Source organism: Tauraco erythrolophus, chromosome 1 (assembly GCF_009769465.1).
Source record: "Tauraco erythrolophus isolate bTauEry1 chromosome 1, bTauEry1.pri, whole genome shotgun sequence".
Lineage (NCBI taxonomy): Eukaryota > Metazoa > Chordata > Aves > Musophagiformes > Musophagidae > Tauraco > Tauraco erythrolophus.
This window is the reverse complement of record NC_141465.1, coordinates 48,735,733-48,751,902: the sequence shown is the minus strand read 5'-3', so window position 1 is coordinate 48,751,902 and position 16,170 is coordinate 48,735,733. Positions and strand designations below refer to the sequence as shown.

Sequence of the window (16,170 nt, the reverse complement as noted above, 5' to 3'; positions counted from 1 at the left end):
ACTTCGACCTCCACAGCACGCCATGAAGATGACTTCCCCAACCTAACACCCAAGGCCAGAAGCACCACATCTCATGGGATGTATGCTGCAGCCACGAACCCTCCCGCCTCCCCCAGTGCGTGCCACATAAGCACCAGTCGGCTTTACAGCAGGGTTCAGCTTTATCACCAGGCATGGTGTGAAGCCACCTTTTATTGAAGACAGCCCTTCCCTCTGCAGGTTGAGCATTTACACCACAGGATCGCGGCCGCAGCAGGCATGGGTGGCCCCGTGGGGCGACTGCATGAGCGGGCACCCACACACCCGCCCCAGGAGATGGTGCTCAGCCGCACTTGCCCAGGCACTCGAGGAGCTCCATGCGGATGGCGATGCGCACGTGCCAGCCTAGCGGGATGAGGCGGATGTAGCGGGCCACGATGGGTGGCCGCAGCAGGTTCTGCACTGAGGACGAGCGGTCTGAGTTACCGTAGAAAACCTGGGGAGAAAGGTGTGGGCAGGTGGTTAAGGGGCTGAAAATCCTGCTCCAAGAGTCTGGGGTGCTTGTGCAGAGCACAGGAGGAGGATGACTCCTCTCCTCCACACCCAAAATAAAAGACTTGAAAAATATCAGGATGCAAACAATTTGTGTCACACTGTCTGGGTTTAATGTGCAAATCACTTTGCCCAAATCGTTCTTTCACTTTTTCTGGTGAGGCTAGACTTAACCTTGCCCCGTTCTCTCTCATTCGCCTTCCTGCAGCAAGGCACCGTGTGTTCAGAGTCAGCGTGGCTGACATCGGCTTTTCGCAGATCACAAGCCAGGCTCCCAGACAACACTGACAGAGACAAAAAAATGTATTTGGTGGCCCTTCCCTGCTGCTTGGCCACACTGTCATGTCTCCCACTGCTATGTCTCCCACTGCCATGACCTGTTTCTTGGAGAGAGCTCAGCATCTCCCCAAGGCTGCAAGAACCAGTGCTTTAGCAAAGCCACCAGAGCCTCTCATGCTGGGATGGGGCCATCCTCATGGATGGGCACTGAGGATGCCTGGGAGGCAAGGAGCCATGGCATCCCACTAGGCCACTTGGGCTGCATGGGGACATCAGGCACCTCTATAGGGTCTCCTGTGCAATTTTTCACTTCAAACCAACTACTAACAAGTGCAGTGTGAGAACAGTTCTGTGAGTTATGACTTTAATAGTTGCGGATTTTGTCTCGGGTTTTTCTGCATTGTTATTGTGCACTAGACTTGGACTTGTGGCAAAAGAAGGAGACGCCATTTTGCAGTGCCCAGGCATGGCTGGTGTAGTGCAGCCCTGGCCAAGAAAGAGGTTTTATCATGGCAGTGCTGCTTCCTCTGCAATGCCAGCTAATGCTTCCATTCCAGAATCACAGAACCATAGAATGGTTTGAGTTGGAAGGGACCTCAAAGACCATCTAGTTCCAACTCCCCTGCCATGGGCAAGGACACCCTCCACGGGCAGGGACACCCTCCACTAGACCAAGTTGCTCAAAGCCTCATCCAACCTGGCCTTGAACACTTCCAGGGATGGGGCATCCACAACTTCTCTGGGCAACCTGTTCCAGTGCCTCACCACCCATCCTGCTGAGTCTAGTCTAGAATCCACCATCATCATTAGCAAAAAACGTATTTTGTCCTTCTGCAGTTTGTCAGCGTGCCACTTACTCCTACCACGGTGAGGGTGCACCCCCCTCCATGCTGTCCCCAGATGTGGGGTGAGCACCAGGCCCCATCCACCCTGCTGCTCTCACAGGAATCCCTCTCAGGGCACCTTCTCACCGAGTCCCGATGCTTTTGTGTCACCAAATATGCCCCTCTGCTCCACCAAAGGGTGAAGCGTAAAGTCCACTGACCCGGTTGTTCCCGGTCTGGTCCTTGTAGTAAACCCAGTTGAGGTTTTCGTCAGTGCGGTACTGCATGCTGTACTTGGTCATCCACTCATCAGCATCGCAGCGCCCTTGTGTGAGGATCCCTGAGATCACCTTCACCTCCTTCAGGTCGATCTGCAGCCACTGCCCATTGTCTTGGTACTTGGAGAGCCACGCACACCTGGGGAGACACCACTGGTCCCACTGCGTCCCATGCGCCTGCCCTCCCAGGTGGACCCTCGTGCCCCCACGCTGCCGGGGGTGCCCTGGCCCCCCACACCCTCCTGCCCACGAAGCCCCTCGGGGAGGCATTTTTGGACTCACCCAAAACCTTGGCCGTTGAGGCGGGCCTTGTTGGCCGTCCAGGAGGAGTACCAGCCTGTGTACTGCTCCGGGTTGGAGCAGCTTATCTGGTCAGGGGTGACGGCACCAGACTCGAACCCCAGGGGCTTGTGGTAGGGGCACTCTGCAGAACAAGGGAAAAATATGCTACTGTGAGGCCATGAGTGGTTTTGTGTCCTGGGTGTGTTTGCACCGTTGTTGGCAACACCCTTGGTGGTTTTGCTGCTCCGTGTCCTGCCTGGCCAGGATGCTGGAGACGCTCTTAAACCCAGACCACAACCCCTGCAGTATTTGCTGCCATGGGGCCATGGGATCTTCATTTCTAACTCCTCTCTTGTACGCATTTCTGACTCTTCTCTCTTAAACTTCCTAAACCTGTGCTGCCTACAGTGTTTCAGGGAGAAGGTTTTATTCAGATGTTGAAGTCTGAATCTCTTTCTTGCAAGCACATGCAAGCAGATCCAGGCTGGATCCATCAACCTGCATCCAGCCTCCAGGCTGTCAGCCTCTGCCTGGTCCTTGAGAAATGTCTGACATGACCTTCCTTGCCAGGTTTTATCTCCTTCTGCTTCTCCATTCACTGTCTTGATTTATGGCTATGCCTCTATGGCAAAATTGCCGAGCCTGCTCTAATCATCCCTCCACAAGCAACCTCAGTTCTTCTGCATTTTCTGCTATGAGGATTATCTTTGTATCTGGAGACAGTCTTGTGGAAAATCTGCAGGTACTTTGGTGCCAGCAAGATGTAATGTGTGGCCCTGCCGAAGGTTCAGTTATTTCCCTGTGAGATTTCGCCTTTGGATCTTCGGGCTGCCAAACCTGACCCCACAGCTGTCTTCTGCGATAGTGAGAGGATCAGCAAGACTCCTGCTGGCTGCCAAAACTGCTAGGGGCAGAAATACTCATTCCTCATTAAAATTTTCTGTGGTGGGTCACCATGCGGTGCTCTGGAAGGCAAGCCTTCGATGACACCACCTTGCAGAGTGTCTGCATGCTCCCTGGACCTTCGTTATGGTCATTTTTTATGATCATTTTAGGTTATCACTACGTATGTCGACACACATAAAGAAGGTGTGATGAGTGTCACGTGGGAATTGCCTGGGCAAACACCTGTATCATGGGCAGCATTTTCTAATTCTGCAGCCTGCGGAGCAGGCGTGGTGCTTGCAGGGGTAACTGTCACGCTTTCTCATTTAGTGTAGTTTGTTTCATGGGTTTTGGCAATAAAAGAGCAAGCAAAGCTCTGTGCAGCTTCACACATGGGTAGGACATTTCCTCACCTTAGCCATGCCTGACCGACCAGCACGATGCCTTGTGTTAAAACTGACCGACACGTGAGGAGCATCAGTGGGTGCCCAGGGCCCGGCATGACCACAGCCTCCCCGGTGCAATGCCCCAGCACCGCAGTGGTGCGGTCAATGTCTCATTAGCAAACTCCACTAGGTCGATATCGTATGCATCAATATCTCATTAACATATCTTGCTCAGTCAGTACCTCATTAACGTGTTTTTCCCCACGAAAAAGCAACGGCGCTGTCCCATCTTCCTCCAGGCACGGAAACATCACGCTTTTGCACCGCGTTAGAACCTTCGCTCCTCTTGTGCAAGAGGGTGGCCGGGCTGGGGTGGCCCCGTGTGTTTACTACTCGGCAGGCTCATCTCGAACACCACGTAGCTTTACTTTTAGCAACACTAATCCGCAGACCACACAACCATAATGCAATTAGCAGGTCACCTTCTGGCATGTCCGGCTGCGCCACACGCAGGGGCCCACGAAACAGATGCCTGGTGCCCGCGTGGCCAAATGGGCCAAGCAATTCAACGCCGTTACTGCCAACCTGGAGAAAACTCGTGCAGCGGTTACGAGGCTGGCTGCTCCCCTCCGGCTGTGCCGGAGACAGCTCTGCGACACCTCAGCATGGCTGCTCTGCAAACTGTCTCCGGGCGGCGGGGACGCCAGGCCACATGGCTGTGGCTAGGCTGGGTGAGGAGAATGCAAAGCCTGGGAGAGAGATAGCTGGGAGATATGGTGACAGAATTTATTATGCAGGAGAACAGCCTTCATTAGTCAAGGAAGATGTCTTCATTACTCAGCTACATAACACTAATGCGTGAGAGCATCCCTCACACCTAGCTGGCCAGGAAACCTTGAGCCAGTCCTCACACACAGGTGTCCCTCAGCCATGGATGGACCAACCAAACCTGCCGTGTCTCCCTTCTCTCCCTTCTCTGGAAGGGAATGGTTTTAAATGGAAAGAGAGTAGGTTTAGATTGGCCATAAGGAACAATTTTTTTAAGATGAGGATGGTGAGCTACTGCAGCGGGTTTCCCAGAGAAGTTGTGGTTGTGGATGCCCCATCATTGGAAGTTTCCAAGGTCAGGTTTCACAGGCCTTTGAACAACCTGGTCTAGTGAAAGAAATCCTTGCCCATGGTAGGGAAATTGGACTAGATGATCTTCAAAGGTCCCTTCCAACTCAAACCCTGCTGCACTTCTATGATTCCTTGGTGCCAGCGACAGCAGGGTGATACCAGCCTGTAGCAAAGCTTCGGATGGAGAATTGTACATAGTTAAGGTTAAACAGCAGGAAAACATGCAGTAGGACCAGGCTGCCATGCCAGGTATAGATGCTGGTAAGGAGTCACTGTGAGAAGAACTTCTCAAGGGGTTGGTTGGGGATCTCTGCTGGGCTGGTATTCAGTATTGCCATAAGGCTCTGCGGTGCTTACGAGCGTTCCAATGCTGCTCCTTGCACATGATGCCAGGGCTGCGGGAAGCGGGGGGATCCTATATGGCAACCTGGAGTGTGCAGTAATCTCCATTCGTCCATAACAGACTTCACTGCAGCTCCATGCAAAGGGATACAGTTACAGGTGGAAGATGCACAGGTACCGGGGGGCACCTTCCGAATGGAGAGGGATGCAGACAAGGATGCAAAGACTTCAGGGACCTGCCCATCACAGGTAGTCTCCATGAGAAAACTCAAAGGAAACACAATTGTGGTCTTTTACTGTTTAAGAATATGCTGCAAAGAAAGAATAAACTGTTTTCCTTGACCCCTGGGGAGAGAAGATGTCACAGGCTAAACTGCAGCAAGGGAGAATCAGCCCATGTGGTACAAAAGTTTTCCTACAGCAAACCCTGCACACGGCGGTAGCTGCCCCAGCCACTTTCTGGAAGCACCAGTGCCGGGTGCTGTAGGGACAGGGCAGGCAAGGGTCTGCTGACACCAGCCAGCCTGGGCCACCCTGGGTGACCTCCCGAGGCCCCGGCATGGCCCCCACTGCCGCTGCCCCTCTGACGGTGTGGGATCACCCCGCATCTCCCACCGCTGCAGCTCCTCCAACCCCACCGGCAACTGGGTTTGGAACAAGCACCACTGTAACATGTCACCTGCGCAATGCAGGGTACAAGGGGGTAAGGTGCTGGTGATCATCAGACAAACACAGCTAAGAGCGCGCTGGCCCATTACCTGGCATGCACTCCAAGCTGTTAGTCCCGCTGGACCACACTGAGTTAGGACCTCCTTGGCAATTGCATTTGCAAGCCTTGCTGTGCCACAGCTCCAGTCTCTCATCCTAAAGAGAAGGTAAAAAACCAATAATAAATCAACATAGTCATCCACAAAAGTGTCACGAGGCTAAATCTGAGTCCTGGGTTGCTGTGCTTTCTCTGAGCCCCTTCCTTCAGGCCAGCCCAGCAAGAAATCTGGGATGACTCCCCCTTGGATTCAGAGGTCAGAGCACATGCCTGGGTTTGGAGGCCCAGGTGCCAACCCATCCTTCTGCCCCGAGGTGCCGGAACCAGGCAGTGCCGGGGCCACCGACGCTTGCCTGTCAGCCAAATGAGCTGGAGAGACTTACCTCTCCTGGGGAGAGGGCCAGCACAGCTGGGGCAGCGGGCATGAAGGGAAAAAGAGAGAGAGAGATTAGAAACAAAGTTGCTGTCTGCAAATGTCAAGAAACAGTGAATATTTACTCCTGAGTTGAGGACAAATACGTTGAGGAAAGACTGACATATCTGCTGCGTTTCCCCAAGCCCATTGCCAGAGGAAAGCAAGAGGACATGGGCAGGAACAGGGCGCTGCGTGTGCCCATGCCGGTGCTACTCCTCCACTGGCTTTTCTTTTTGATGGCTTTGGCATCTCCTCTTTCTGATCAGACACACCTGAAACATCCCAAGGAGAAACCCAAGCTGGCCCCCTCAAGAGCTAATTTTGTCCCTATCCCTTTTTGCCATCTTCCTGCCCCACATTTTCCCTTTCCCATACTGCCCTTAAAACGCGTGAGCTGATGAACCCCAGGGTGAAATCCCAGCCTAGCACCACCGCAAATCACTGGTGCCTTTGGAGGAGATGGGACACCTTGCAAGGTGCCTGGCCTGAGGTCACTATCTCTGGAAGAGATGGAGGAAAATTGAGATGTAAACATCTTCCCAAACCGTCTTACATACGAGACTCTCTTTTTTTTTCTTACTTAGAGAAAACCAGGTTTTGTGGCCATAGAGGAAGAGCCGCTATTTTTATAACATCTGACCTGCTTCATCTCCTGCCTATCCTGGAGCAATGGCTTTTTAATGAGCCCTTTCCTTGCTGAAAGAGCTTTCCCACTTCCCAATGAAGTCCAAAGCAGACTATGTTCATAGCATTTGGACTGACAGAATAGTGCCCAGAAAACCATGAAAATAAAATAATTTTTAAAAAATAGTCCCGTGACTGCTGATAACACATCAACAAAAGTCAAATGTCGAACATCATGTTTCCAGTACCTGTAGGGAATCTGCAAGCCATGAGGGACCAAGCTATTGCACAGGCAATTGTGTGCAGGAGCCAAGAGAAACACGACATCTCCAAACAGAAGTTTTGTGAATAGGAAAAGAGGATCTTTTCACCAAATGAATTAGACTCTGAATTATTCACTGAAATCTAGTTACGATTTGTTCATTCATACGCTGTCATTTTGCTGAGCCTAAGAAGCTCCAGCTAATACTGGGAATTTACATCTCGCATTTCTATAGCAAGTTTCATCAGAAAAGCCTCACAAACACTGTGCAATTATAATCAGCTGAAATATAAACTATATACAAAGTTCTGATTATTACTGAAGTGCAACTGCTCCTTGGGTGTGACACTGAGCCTGACTGTATCAAGAGTCTGAAAGAAACACCCCAGCAAAGAAAAAAATGATAAATAAATTTAAAAAAATATCCTTTCTTTAACATAGAGATGGTTTCCTTTGCTTCAGTGTCCTGAAGCAGCATTTCTGGTCAGGAACTCACTCCATTAACCCAAGGCATCAGCCCTGGCAGAAGAAGTAAACGTCAGTCTACAATAAAAAGATGTGGGCTTTAGTCAGGCCCAAGAGGAAGGCAGTGAGGCACCAAGACCCCACTGAGCTCAGCAGGGATACGTGGGTGCACATCTCTGGACCTGGCCTCTTGGAAAGCCTAGGCTGAGGGCCGTTCACAACACTGCGCTTCACCTTTCCCAGCACAGATGTTCCCCAGCCAAGTCCTGTGACTCCGTTGCACAACCAGAAAACCAAGGCGGAGGTGCAAGCCCAAGGCCACCAGCGCATCGCCACCTCATGCAGTGCCACACAGGGCAAAGCAAGTCAACTTAAAACAGCGCGAGGGTGGTTTAAGTCAACACTGCCTGTTGTCAGATCAATACGATACAAACCAGGACTTCATCACGTCTCAAAACTGCACCATCTTTGCCAACAGAAGCAATGCAGTGCCTCTCCCGCCTGCTGGATGCTCTGCTTGATGCTGATGCTGGAGCGGCACTGGCACTGGAGGCATGGGAGCTGGGCCAGCAGGTGCCTCTCCTGCCCCTCCAGCCCATGGTGCGGTGGCCTTTCCCAGCAGGACGGGCGCTCTGCTCCAGGAGCATCAGCTGCAAGGACTAGCTTCTTTACCTGGGATTTAGGAGCCCGGCTTCCCAGCCAGTACAGCCCGCCACGCATCCCCACCACCCAGGTCTGAGCTCACGGGACTGCAGCCTCAGCTCCTCCGGTCCGCAAGTGTTGGAGTTTCATTTAGAGATGTGCGCTCACTACGTGTTTCTTTACCTCTTTATTTTCCCCTTTAGAAGACTGTTTTTTGTAGAAAATCTTTTGTGGGTCATTTCGTGTTTTCCTCCCAGCAGTTAAATGCACTTTTGCCCGGCAATGACCTGACAAGTAAGTGGAGCCAACGCAGAGGTGAAAGCAAAGGTACCTGCACCTTTCTGCCTAAATGCTTGCCTTGGCTCCCCTGCAGCACCCAAGGGGAGCACCAGTGGGACTTTAGGGGCTACAGAGAAAATCTGGTAAACAAACTAGGAAATGAATATACTTTGTATAGGAATAAAATATTTCTCTTTTCTCTTCCAGCACATCCCAGCAGCCTACTTGCACGTATGTCAGGTATCTTGCCCAGCATGAGCAAGACTGTATTGTGGTCAAGTCTACTCTTGTGCACCGTGTGCCTGTGGTAGGGAAAGGGCATCTGAATTACCAGGCTGATGCAGGGGTATTGCTTTGGATCCATGCTGAGCCCTTCAGCAGGCCTCCTGTGTCCCTGCCTCAGTATTTGAGAGCCAAGATCAAAATTCGACACCTTATTGATAGACACAGCTAGAAACCCAATGGCTCTGAGTGAAACAACAGAAAAAAAAGGAATAGTTTTCAGGTGAGTGGATGTATGGTAGCACCTATGCAACCACCAGCAATTAAGCCTCCTACCCTGGCTGCCCTGGCGTTGCTTGGGTGGCTGCACCTGGCCAGCGATGCCTGCTCCTGAGCTACAAAAGCAGCTTCTAGGGTTTTTAGGTTTGTCAGCCCAGGGACATTACTGCAAATCAAGCAAGGCTGCGAATTTCAAACACAAAAGCCCTTTTCTGAATGCAACGTGGTTTTGGGTCAGCCCTGCAACACACAGTGGTGCAAAGGCACTGCCAGGGCAGTCCCTGCTGAGCTGGGAGCCTCCACCCCTCACCTCATGGCTCACTGGCTTAAACATCTCAAATGGCAGGTTGTTTTTGCCTTTTTGACCTAAAAGAGTTTAACTGCTAAGGGCAGGCCCCTGTGAGCAGCTCGGCCATCTGATCACCGGCAGCCGCAGCCTGCAGCACGGGGGAGCAGCAGGCTTGGCTTGGGGTAAGCACAGCAGCGGATGGGCCAAATGCCCCACCTGGGCAGGGTGGCCTGATAACCCCTGGCATCGGGAGAGGAAAGGAGAGGAAAAGATGCCCTTGCCTGCAGTTGGCCAGAAAAAGTAGTAATTGATATATTGGTGTGTTTACAGCTGTGATGGGCCTTGTCCTACAAAGGAAATGAAGAGTAAAGCTGGCTGCCAATAGTCTAAAAATGTGATGGGCAGCATGCTTTTATAGCGAGCGTGTTTGCCTTCAAGGAAGGTTACAAAGATAATTGGTAATTGTAGGTCAGACAAAACGAATTGCTGCAATTCATGGGAGAGTCATAAGTCCCCCGCAGCCGCCGGGGGCTGTTGTTTCAAAAGTACAGGGCTGAAGAAAAACCCAAAACATTAAAAAGGAAAGAGCCCTATTTACAGCCCCCACAGATGCCCCAGGACATTGAGCAAACCATCAGTTCAGTGAAATAAATTATTATCTGTGCGTGTTTGTGAGAGGCAGGGAGATACGGCACGTGCCTTTCCTGTCCCTCCATCCTGCCCTGCGGTGCAGTGCGTCCAATCCACCACTGTGCACAAATGCCACCTCGTAGTGCAGGATTTGGGGACCAGGGCTCGGGCAAGTGCCAGGGGATGATTTTGTGCCGGAGCACCTATGCTGGTGGGGCTGGGCTGGAGCATGGACCCCAGGGTGATGCTGCTTGGCAGCCATCGCTGGGCAGGATGAAGGGGAGAGAAACCCCCAGGGACTGTCCCATGTTTGAGGGACAAGGAAAATTGCTGACAGAGTCAGTCCTGGGATGCTGGGATGAGGAGGACATGAGTTTCCCGAGGTGGAGGTGGGATAAAGCAGCAGCCACGCTTGGGCTAGCTGGGGAAAGGAAGCAGCAAGCAGTATCAAGGAGGCTCAGCTGCTGGCATTTTAACGTCACGATCAGGTAACCTTATGTCTCAGAAAATTCGCAGTCACTAAGAGCATGGTTAAACAAGAAAAAGGAAGGAGGACGATATGTGTGGGCAGAAGTAACAGCGCCAAAGGCTGGGCACCTTTTGATAAGGTCATCTCTGAGAAATCATATTAAACATCCTGACCTTGGAGCCATGACAGAAAACCATCTTTTTTTAGACTGGCTAGAATTAATGACAGCTGTACAAGCATGAGAAAGCACATTATAAAATAAAACAGAGAAATAAAATATAATGCAGAATAAATGTCAATCACTCAATTTACCGGAATAAGTTCACATAAACCTGATCACTGCAGGCAAAGTATGTGGAAAATGTTAATGACTTTGTTTATTGACTTTACGATTTAGGTGGCCTAGAAGCTTAAGCTGGAAAATAGTTAATTTTGCATCTCATCTCTACAAGCAATATCTCAGTTTAACAGACCTCAGAGAGATAAGTAAAAAATTATTTTCTCTCTGCTTCTCCTAACAGAGAGCATTCCCTCCATGGTGCAGCGCTTTCCTGGTGTGGCGACTCCTGCTGCATAGCTGGTCACCTGCTTCCCTTCTGCACCTGCAGGCCATGGGGCAGGGAAAAGGAAAACGGCTTAAAAAACACAAAAATGTGACTGGAGCCCCAGAAAAGCTGTCACAGAAATGAAAGAGGTGACTGGAATGAACGGCACTGGTTTTATCACGCTTTCTGAAAGGCATGCCATTGCAAGTCCCCATTTTCCTTGAGGGCCACGTCAGAGACCGTCAGGAAGCAGTGTTAGGTAAGGAGGGGTATAAGCAACACGGAGGGTCGAGACGCTGAAAAAAGCATTGCAGTACCTCCGTGCCCATCAGGTGCTAGTTTGTGGGTTGATATATTATTATTAACCCAGGCTATTTTTACGCCTCAGCCCTGGAAATCGTGCCAGGCGAGCGAGGTGACTCACATCGGGCTGCACCAGCCTCACTAGCAAGGTGCATTTGAGGAAGCTGTCGTGTTCCAGGCCACCGTCATACATGGCATTTTCCCCATCTCTCCCTGGACCTGCGCCAGTGGTGATGGCCACAGGGACTCCTGCTGCAGCCGTGGCCTGTCCCCAGGTCTCCCTGGCATGCATAGCCCCCTCATCCAGTCACTTGGTGGTTGCTCTTACTGTTTTTCCCCCAGGGCTTTTTCCATGGCCATGCCTAGGCAGGCTCCACAGGGACCGTGCCATAAAAACGGTGCCTCTATTTCTAAAAAGTGCAGGTTTTAAATGGTCCTCGGGAGCTATGCTGGCAGGCAGAGGCACCCAGGGCACATGCAGATCAGTGTTCACCGTAAAATTTGGGAAGCCAGGCTAGCCTGGTGAAAGCAGGGCGTTCATCCAGGGGCTCTCACCAACGAAAGCCGCGCTGGGCCAAATGCTCAGCCTGTTTCCTCTGTAGATGATATTCTGGCCCTGGCATCCCCCTAAGGAGGGCACCACCATCCTGGCACGCATCATCCTGCCAGGACTCATCTCTCCTGATCGCTGGCAGACAGGGTCAGAGCCAGAGACGGAAGGCAAGAGGACCAGCACCAGCATCAGCCTGCGGAGGGGAGAAGGGCTCATACTTCGTGTTAAGCTCCTCTCTCGCACTTTAACGTGGCTGCTGTTTTCCTCATTTGTTTTGTGGGGATTTTTCATGGTTTTATTATTTTCATTTCCATTTCATTTTCTTTATTTGAATGATTTTTATTTGGTTTCCATTTTCATTCATTTGTACTGTGTCGCATTTAATATTTACAGGTATTTATCTTAAAGTGATAAAAAACATATGTAAATAATGACAATTATACCTATTTAATTCATATTCATTTCTCTTTTATGCCTGCTGTCTCCATAATGTTTCTACAAAATTTTTTAATGCTGTGAAAATACTTGAAAAAAATGTAAACTATTTGAAAAAAATCAGCCTTTTCCCCTTTTCTTCGTAAGACATGTTTAATTATCTATTTCCCCAAAGTGTTCCTTTGAAAACTCTTGGCAATTTCTGATCTTATTGACATGTTTGTTCCTTCCTGCTTAGAGCTATGCAGAACATTGCCTGCATAGTAATTTCATTAGATATATCGATTATGCCAAAGGGCAGCACTAAAGATGTTATTTACTGTGATCTGAAGGCACATTTGGGCCTTTGATTTTGGGTGGGGTTTTTTTTTTTTTTTTCAAAGCTGCAAAAGCAGAGAGGGAAAAAAAGAGAACCACTCTTTTAAACTGCTGAGATGCGCTTATTCCCCGACACGTAGTGAGCACGGATGGAGTAATGTGGTGCAGGCATGTCACATTCAATGTGCTAAAAGCATATTCATGTCAATCCGGGTCCCGAGGTGCTCCCCCTCACCATATGGAGGGGGCCCAGCAGCTGCTGCGGCTCTTGTCGCAGGAGCCTGCCTGCTGCACCATATGCTGCTGCTGCCGCGGTGGTGTCCCCGGCAAACGTGAGCCCAGCCAAGACGCCAGGGATGGGGGTGCTCCTCTAAGCCACTTGCTCTGCCAGGGAAAATAAGCTAAAAGGAGCTTATCACGGCATCAGTGCACGTGGCTCGGAGGGCTGACCTAGCGGCACCTCCTCCATGGTGGGAGAGGGAGGAGTGTGAGGGGCACCTGGGCAAAGGGTCGCTCCTTGCTCTTGATCCAGAAGAGGACACTTGGACCACGAAGCAGAGAAAACCAGTAAGTTAAGAAAATAAATTAAATAACGAAGGAGTGATGCCTGGAAAGTGATCCTGCAAGTAATATTTTGCTGCAGGCTCTCCAAAAATATCCTGATGTGTGGGTGTCTATTAAAAGCAAGCTGCGTCTGGGATTCAGAGCAAGGTATGAACTCATTCCAAGGACTAATTGCAGTTATGCCACCCATTGGGAAAAAAATTTTGGAGTCTGGGTAAAAACAGCCTTCCAAGAAGCTCAGGCACCAGTAACCTTCCCATATGAAACAAAGGAGAGCGAAGAGATAAGGTATGAGGAGAATGCACAAATATTTGCTGGAAGAGTAGAAGGAAGACCTTTTAACTAGACAGAGCAGGGTACAGTCAAACAAAACAGGATGAAATGAAGGAATGGCTAGTTGAGGAACACTTTCATATCCATGAAATTTGGTAGACCAAAATATTCAATGGAAGCAGAGAAGGAGAGAAAAAACTAGACAAAGCAAAACACTGAGAATTCAACACCCATGGGGAAAAAGCTGCACTGCTCGATAAATCTGTCCCACACTCTTGACAGGTCGTACTCTTTTCACACCTTAATATTGGTAGATACTGCCCAGCACTCAACAAGAGGAACCTCAGCCTTGTTTAAGATAATGGCAGCTTTGCCATTGGCTTTGATGAAGCCAGAAGTTCAAATACAACCCAGAAAATTATCTCCTTGTTGCACAGCTGGGTTAATTAAAACGGAAGGAGGCTGTGACCCTGAATTTTCTGGCTGCTTCTAGCTCCTGCTTACCTGCTATCATTCCTACTTTTCTGAAAAGTTAATCTGAGAAAGCCTCAAAACTGCTAAATACTTTTCCTGTTTTCTTGACTTATGATTGCTGTTTGTTCTTTAAGTGCCTTTGGAAGTCTTTTCCAGGCCAAAATACCTGAAAGAGCCTTTAAAAAAAGACAAATCTCCATCAGCAATGTCTTGCTGCTAGAGAAAATAACCAGTTTTTGATTAATCAAGAGTTTTAATTAATGAAGGACCCATCTTTCATGTTATACTGTACCTCATTTTTCAAATCAGCATTATTATTTACTCACTGGCTCAGCTGCACTACAATTTTCTTTGCAAATTCGTATTTTGACAAATTACATGGCAATTTTTTTACACTGCAATTATTTTGTGAAACAGAGTTTTACTACTGAATATTCATAAAGCTGTAAGAACACTGCTCACTCATGTACATAAATTACACATCTCCTCCACAATTTTGCCTTTCCCTGAGTTATTATGCTTCTATGAGGACATAGAAAAGAGCTTGCTCTGTACCCCACAGCCCCTGGCAGAAGAAAGAAGCGTGGATGAAACAAGAAATACAAAGAGGGACATCTGAAAGTGCCTCTCAGGAGGCAAAGTGCGTACCTTTGTACCAGAAAAGAAGAGACAGCAGGACAGTTCCCATCTTGAACCGCATCTTTTCCTTCCTCTTTTGGGAATAGCTCCTTAGCGTGCTGCTTGGCTTGCTGGGAAGGCATGAGATTAACTTAAGCATTGCCTAAGCACCTTACTCTCCTCCATTCTCATGATTTTATCAAGCACCATCAAGCCAATCACACAATTATTGCTGTCAAGCTCCATCCTAAAGGATATGTCATGTGTAACAGTTTTTAAGAGGTAAAAAGAACTGAGGTACTGACACTCTGAGTGTGAATCTGATTGTGTATGTAGACATATGTCCAAATAAACAAGGATATACCTACCAGAAACAACGTATATCCCCTACAGAAATGCAGATGTCTAATGCTTATAAAATATATGCAGTATATATCGTCTGTTGTATGTAGTATGGATTCATTATCTTCCACCCCAATTATTTACTTCTACACTATCAATGCCTCTCCTAATAATAGCTGTGTGTAGAAATCTGCCCTGGCCTTACTGCTCTCTCAGTCACCTAACTGCAAGGGGCTGAAAACTGCAATTAGCAGATCAAACAAGAATGGCACATTTCAGTTGTTTACTTGCTGAGCTGTAAAAAATCTCAAATCAAAGAAGTAAACCTCCCTTTACTAACAGTTCTACCTATAGTAGAACCAGTTTACATCAAAGAGAGTTCCATATTTGGTTTTAAAATGACTGAAAGATTCAAGACAACAGACTGCCAGTGATTCCAGTGGATCTTGAGCCCATTTCTCCAACCTCTGTTAATTATGTGCAATTAGCAGTGAATTTTTAATGGAGGTTTTTGAAAGCAATTGCTTCAGAAGCAGCTTGCTTTGTTTCAAAAGATCTTGGATTGCATGCACAGGGAATAGATTAAAGTGCTGCACAGATCGTGTGAGCTGCTGTTGAATTAAACTAGACCTGTCTCTAGTCCTCTGGTCTACATCCATTCAAAAAATTCTGCGCAAACAAGGATGCTGACTTTTCAGAAACAGTTCCCTGGGGCAGGATTCATCTCACCTGCCTTTGGATACCCACAAATTTTGAATGCCCCGTAAATGGGACGTCAGGTACAGCATCCCTCTGCAGTCGCACCTCCAGCACTGATGCATCCTGGCCTCACCAGGGCATGCGACATGGATGGGATGAGTTTCCTGCCAAGTGGGCTCGCTGCTTTGCTTAGCCTCGAGCAGTTTAACCTCCTCAACCCAGCACCTTCCCCATATTAATTTACCCTCAGAGAGAGGGTGGCTTATCACAGGCAGATCCCTGCATGGATACAGCCATCCTGCTTCATGGACCTGGGCTGGCTCACCCCAAACACTGGGAAGCACCAAAACGCATGGCAGGGTGAGCAAGCAGGGCAGCTCATCACAAGTACCAGGAAGGAGGTCGTTTTCCTAAGGGCAGGAGGTTCCTCCTGATTTTTTTCTCAGAGGCCTCACACTCATATGCACCATCCCTCTTGGGGCAGTGAGACTCACCAGAAGGTCCAGCCAGGGGGTGAACAAATGTGAGCCTCATTGAGGGTACCAGGGAAGCCTCTGGGCATTGGCCATGGTGTGGCATCTCACTTCAGGGTCTACACAGTATCCAGGCAAGGCTCTCTCTCCCTATCTCTGCCATCTGATATAAAATGGGCTGTCACAGAGATAGAGAGTTCCAGAGCTGCTGAAGACATTCGGGTATCTATTTCCTCTCTGCATTGATAAGTAGTTGGTATCTAAATCCCATGGGCTTGAAAATCCCAGCTTAAAAATCCCTAAAT

At 49.2% G+C, this 16,170-nt stretch overlaps 1 protein-coding gene across 2 annotated transcripts; it reads right to left on the bottom strand.

The window, feature by feature from the left end:
• Positions 1–322: 322 nt before the first annotated feature.
• Positions 323–14,511, bottom strand: RS1 (retinoschisin 1). Of its 2 annotated transcripts, none has more exons than XM_009977325.2 (6): positions 14,382–14,511; positions 6,076–6,101; positions 5,685–5,790; positions 2,195–2,336; positions 1,856–2,051; positions 323–475 (listed from the first exon to the last, which is right to left on the bottom strand). In XM_009977325.2, the coding sequence occupies exons 1-6, from the start codon at positions 14,509–14,511 to the stop codon at positions 323–325; spliced, it is 753 nt and encodes a 250-aa protein (XP_009975627.2). The 2 variants fall into 2 exon arrangements, with proteins under 2 accessions (XP_009975627.2, XP_086465247.1); XM_086609121.1 differs by having other exon boundaries at positions 6,076–6,111; positions 14,383–14,511.
• Positions 14,512–16,170: the final 1,659 nt, after the last annotated feature.

What these genes read in the sequence shown, in the direction of transcription:
- RS1 (XM_086609121.1), bottom strand. Translation starts at nt 14,511, where the DNA reads ATGCTTAAGTTAATCTCATGCCTTCCCAGCAAGCCAAGCAGCACGCTA. An exon ending in TGGCCCTCTCCCCAGGAGAG is followed by an intron (nt 5,791 to 6,075) that starts GTAAGTCTCTCC and finishes CCTTCTCTTTAG; the next exon opens with GATGAGAGACTGGAGCTGTG. An exon ending in CTCAACGGCCAAGGTTTTGG is followed by an intron (nt 2,052 to 2,194) that starts GTGAGTCCAAAA and finishes GTGTCTCCCCAG; the next exon opens with GTGTGCGTGGCTCTCCAAGT.